Below are 3,406 nucleotides of genomic sequence, written 5' to 3'. Positions count from 1 at the left end.
ACAAAAAAAAAAAAAAATCCTTCAGAGGTCAGTAGGTGGCGTGGTGGTGAAGGCAGCCAGATTCCGCGTGACCACCTGTGCAGTTCGAATGTGGACCCAGTGACTTGAAAACCACGCTGGGTGTGTGTGCGTACACGGCCAAATCCTGAGAGAATGGAGGAGGGGTGCGGTGGCCCTGCCCGCTGCGGGGTGATTTCTCACTTTGTCCCTGTCCAGCAAGCACACGAGCCTGCTAGTGACTTACAAGGAAAAAGAATCTTCAGGATAAAAAGAGAAAGCTAGACGTAAAGTGTGTATTATAGGAACCAATCTGTATGCAACTTTTTTTGTTTGTTTGTTTGTAGAGGTTTTTGCTATAGGGCGTGTGTGCTCGCCAGAAAGAGAGAGACAGAGAGAAATCACCTCCCAGGGGGGACGGCCATGCCACAGTCCCTTCTCCTCCATTCTCCTCTTGGGATCTTGGGCACGCATGCACATGCGCCTGGCGTGAGTTTAAGCCACTGGGTCCGGGACTTGAACAGCGGTCGGAGTCCAGCGATGTAACCACTACGCCATCTGCTGGCCCCTTGTATGCATCTTTAATAGCAGATAGATATGCAGGTATATGCAAGCTTTTCTGGAAACAAATAGAAGCTGTTGATGAGAGATGCTTTGGAAGGAAGGTATTGAGGGAAGAGTTTATTCTGGGACCTTTCTGCCGGGGTTAAGATTTTGGAGTTGGGGTGGAGGTGGCGTGGTACATAGACACTGGATTCCCACACGGCCAACCACAGTTTGAGTCCCGGACCTGGCAGCTTGCTTTCTCTCTCTCTCTGTTCCTCTCTGGTCAAATTGAAATAAATAAATGAATAAAGTTAAATGAAAAATTTAAAAAAAGATTTTGGATCGGGACTGGCTCTTAACATGCTTCTGCCCCGTAGTTGTTTGGCTTTTATTTACTTTGTTCAAAGAGCAAGAGACAGCTCCCCAACAGGGCCTTGAACCAGAACCTCCCTGGAGAGCCCGCCTCTCGGAATGTCGCGCTTTACTGCTACACCCCCACCCGGTCCCCTTCTTGGCATTTTTTAATGAGTCATTTCCCAAACACAAGCCAAAGTCCAGGTTTGCTTGATTCAGAATTCAGCAGATAAAGTCAGGCTGAACGTGGAGAAAGTTTGGCCTACGGACTCTTTATTTTAAAAAATAAACTTATTTTGTTGAACTTTATTTATTTGTAATTTGACCAGAGATGGACAGAGCGAGAGCGAGAGAGAGAGGGAAAGTGAGAAAGCAAGTCACTAGGTCTGGACTCGAACCGTAGTTGGCTGTGTGGTTATGCAGTGCCCTTAACCATCACGCCACCTGCTGGTCTCAGGCTAACAGATGCTTAAACAAACAAGGAAGGGGGTTTCACCTGGAGGTGGACAGGCCAGGACGTGGAGGGCAGCTCACTGAGGAGCCCTGTTCTTGCTCCACTGTTCACTACACAAGGCTCTGTCCTCACAGTCACAAGATGGCTGCCATACTGCTACACATCACAGCCTACTCCAGACCAAAGGCCAGGCCAGACCGTTTCTTTAAAGGCTGTCCCGGAAGCCTACCACGTCCCACTGGCATCTCATTGGCTAGAGGTGAGCGAGGCAAGGAGTCCCAGCCCCGACACACACTCGGACACACAGCCACCTCCTGAGAACCTCGTTGGGACGCCGCCTCCGTGGTGTCACCTTCGGCCCGGAGGAACCTGTTCTCGGCCGTCGGAAACCCGGCACAACTCATGAGTCACGACCCAGACTGCTTTATAGGAGAGATTTATTTGAAGAAATATTACAACATATAAAAACTACATAAAGTCTTAATTTCCACTCGCTCGGTGGCAGATTTAATATAATGCATAATAAAAAACCTTTAAAACCCAGAATGCAAAGCACGGCACGGTGTGGTCACTAAGTCACTCGTCGAAAAGCAAACCTCACGGGACAGCTTCATGGCGGCCGGGGCCACAGACACCACGGACGACACACGGGGACCGACAGATGGCGACGGGGTCACACACAACGACGTCAGTGCATGTGGGGGTTCCTGGTGCCGGAGACGGCGGCCGGGCGGCCTAGTCCTCAGCAGCCTTCTCCTCCTTCACTCTCGCTGAAGCCAAATAACAGGGCGCCGGGTGAAGGGACGGCGTGACGCCGCAGCAGGCCACCGCGGCTCCGCAATCGGCCAACACATTCAGTGCCCAGGGGCCGACGAGCTCTAAGAGGGCAAAGCGCCCCCCCGGGCTGCCCAGACGGGGTTCCTAGACCCGGCCGCTCAGAGCAGGTGCCTGCCACGCCAGGCCCCCAAAGCAGGACAGGTGTGGCGGACAGACACGGGGCCTCAGCTGACAGTCCGCCTCTGCTCAGGTGTCTGCTCTGGGGGTGCCCCACTGCATCCCCATAGCCCTGGGCTCCTATCTAGGGTCACCCCACTGCCTCCCCACTGCGCCGGGCTCTGACACAGGCAGGTCACTGCCCCGCAGGACCCCCAGGGCGGTGCCGCACTGGACCCCAGCCCCAACCCGGGAGGAGCCGTACCTGAGGCACTCTCGCGGGCTTTGGCGGCCACGCAGAGCTTGATCTCCAGGCCGATGGCTTTAGCCAGGGGAGGCGGCACGGCGTTACCCACCTGCGGGAGGGGGGAGGGGATGGGGACCATCGCCCTGGGCTGGGGTTCCTCTCCCGGCTCCCAGGACACCACCCCAGGCCCCATCACTGCCCACAGACCCCCACATGCCATAGAAGGGGGGCGCTTTGAGGGGCTTTAGGGGAACTCAGAGATAAAGACCGGCACCACCGAGCTGGGTCAGCCTCCGACCACGGAGGACTGGGTGGGGAGCAGGGCTGAGGGCTGAGGGGCTCACTGAACCTAGGCCCTGGTGGCCCGCAGTGCGTCCCTACTCGGTGACCGCACATTTAACAAGGACACAGCCCACCCAGCCCCGGCCTGCTCAGGCCTGCTCCTGGCCCCCTCGGCCCCAGCTGCCCTCTGGGCCAGGTCCCTGGTGCTGGAACCCGGCCACGTGCTTGGTGGGCGGAGCCGGCCGGGGCTCTCCCGGGTGGAGACAGCTGCGTCGGGGCTGCACAGGGTGGAGATCCAGCCCACGGGGGAGGACCCCAGCTCACCTGCCGGTGCTTGTCCAGGATGTTGCCGAAGAGCCGGTAGGTGTCGGGGAAGCCCTGGGAACGGGCGCACTCCCGCACGCTCACCACGCGGTGCTGCTCGGGGTGCAGCACGCGGCCCTGGGGGGACAGGGGGTGCTTGCTCTCGGCCAGAGCTCGGCTTCCCTGTCGCGGGGCGGCGGGGGCGGGGGCGAGGCCCGGGGATCCCAAGGCGCCCCCCACCCCGCCCTACCTGCTTGCCCATGGGCTCGGGGGTGGGGGACGGCGGGCCG

The 3,406-nt window shown here is 58.0% G+C and overlaps 1 protein-coding gene across 1 annotated transcript in view; it reads right to left on the bottom strand.

The window, feature by feature from the left end:
• Positions 1–1,771: 1,771 nt before the first annotated feature.
• Positions 1,772–3,406, bottom strand: part of DNMT1 (DNA methyltransferase 1) — a gene marked incomplete at its 5' end in the record, with an annotated part of 60,396 nt that continues 58,761 nt past the window's right edge. The window contains 4 exon segments of the mRNA XM_027765539.1: positions 1,772–2,121; positions 2,550–2,640; positions 3,138–3,254; positions 3,367–3,388. Coding sequence (XP_027621340.1) covers positions 2,087–2,121; positions 2,550–2,640; positions 3,138–3,254; positions 3,367–3,388 — 265 coding nt within the window.

Source organism: Tupaia chinensis, unplaced genomic scaffold (genome assembly GCF_000334495.1).
Source record: "Tupaia chinensis unplaced genomic scaffold, TupChi_1.0 Scaffold138665_1, whole genome shotgun sequence".
In the NCBI taxonomy this organism is placed as follows: domain Eukaryota; kingdom Metazoa; phylum Chordata; class Mammalia; order Scandentia; family Tupaiidae; genus Tupaia; species Tupaia belangeri.
This window is presented reverse-complemented; position numbering and strand designations above follow the sequence as displayed.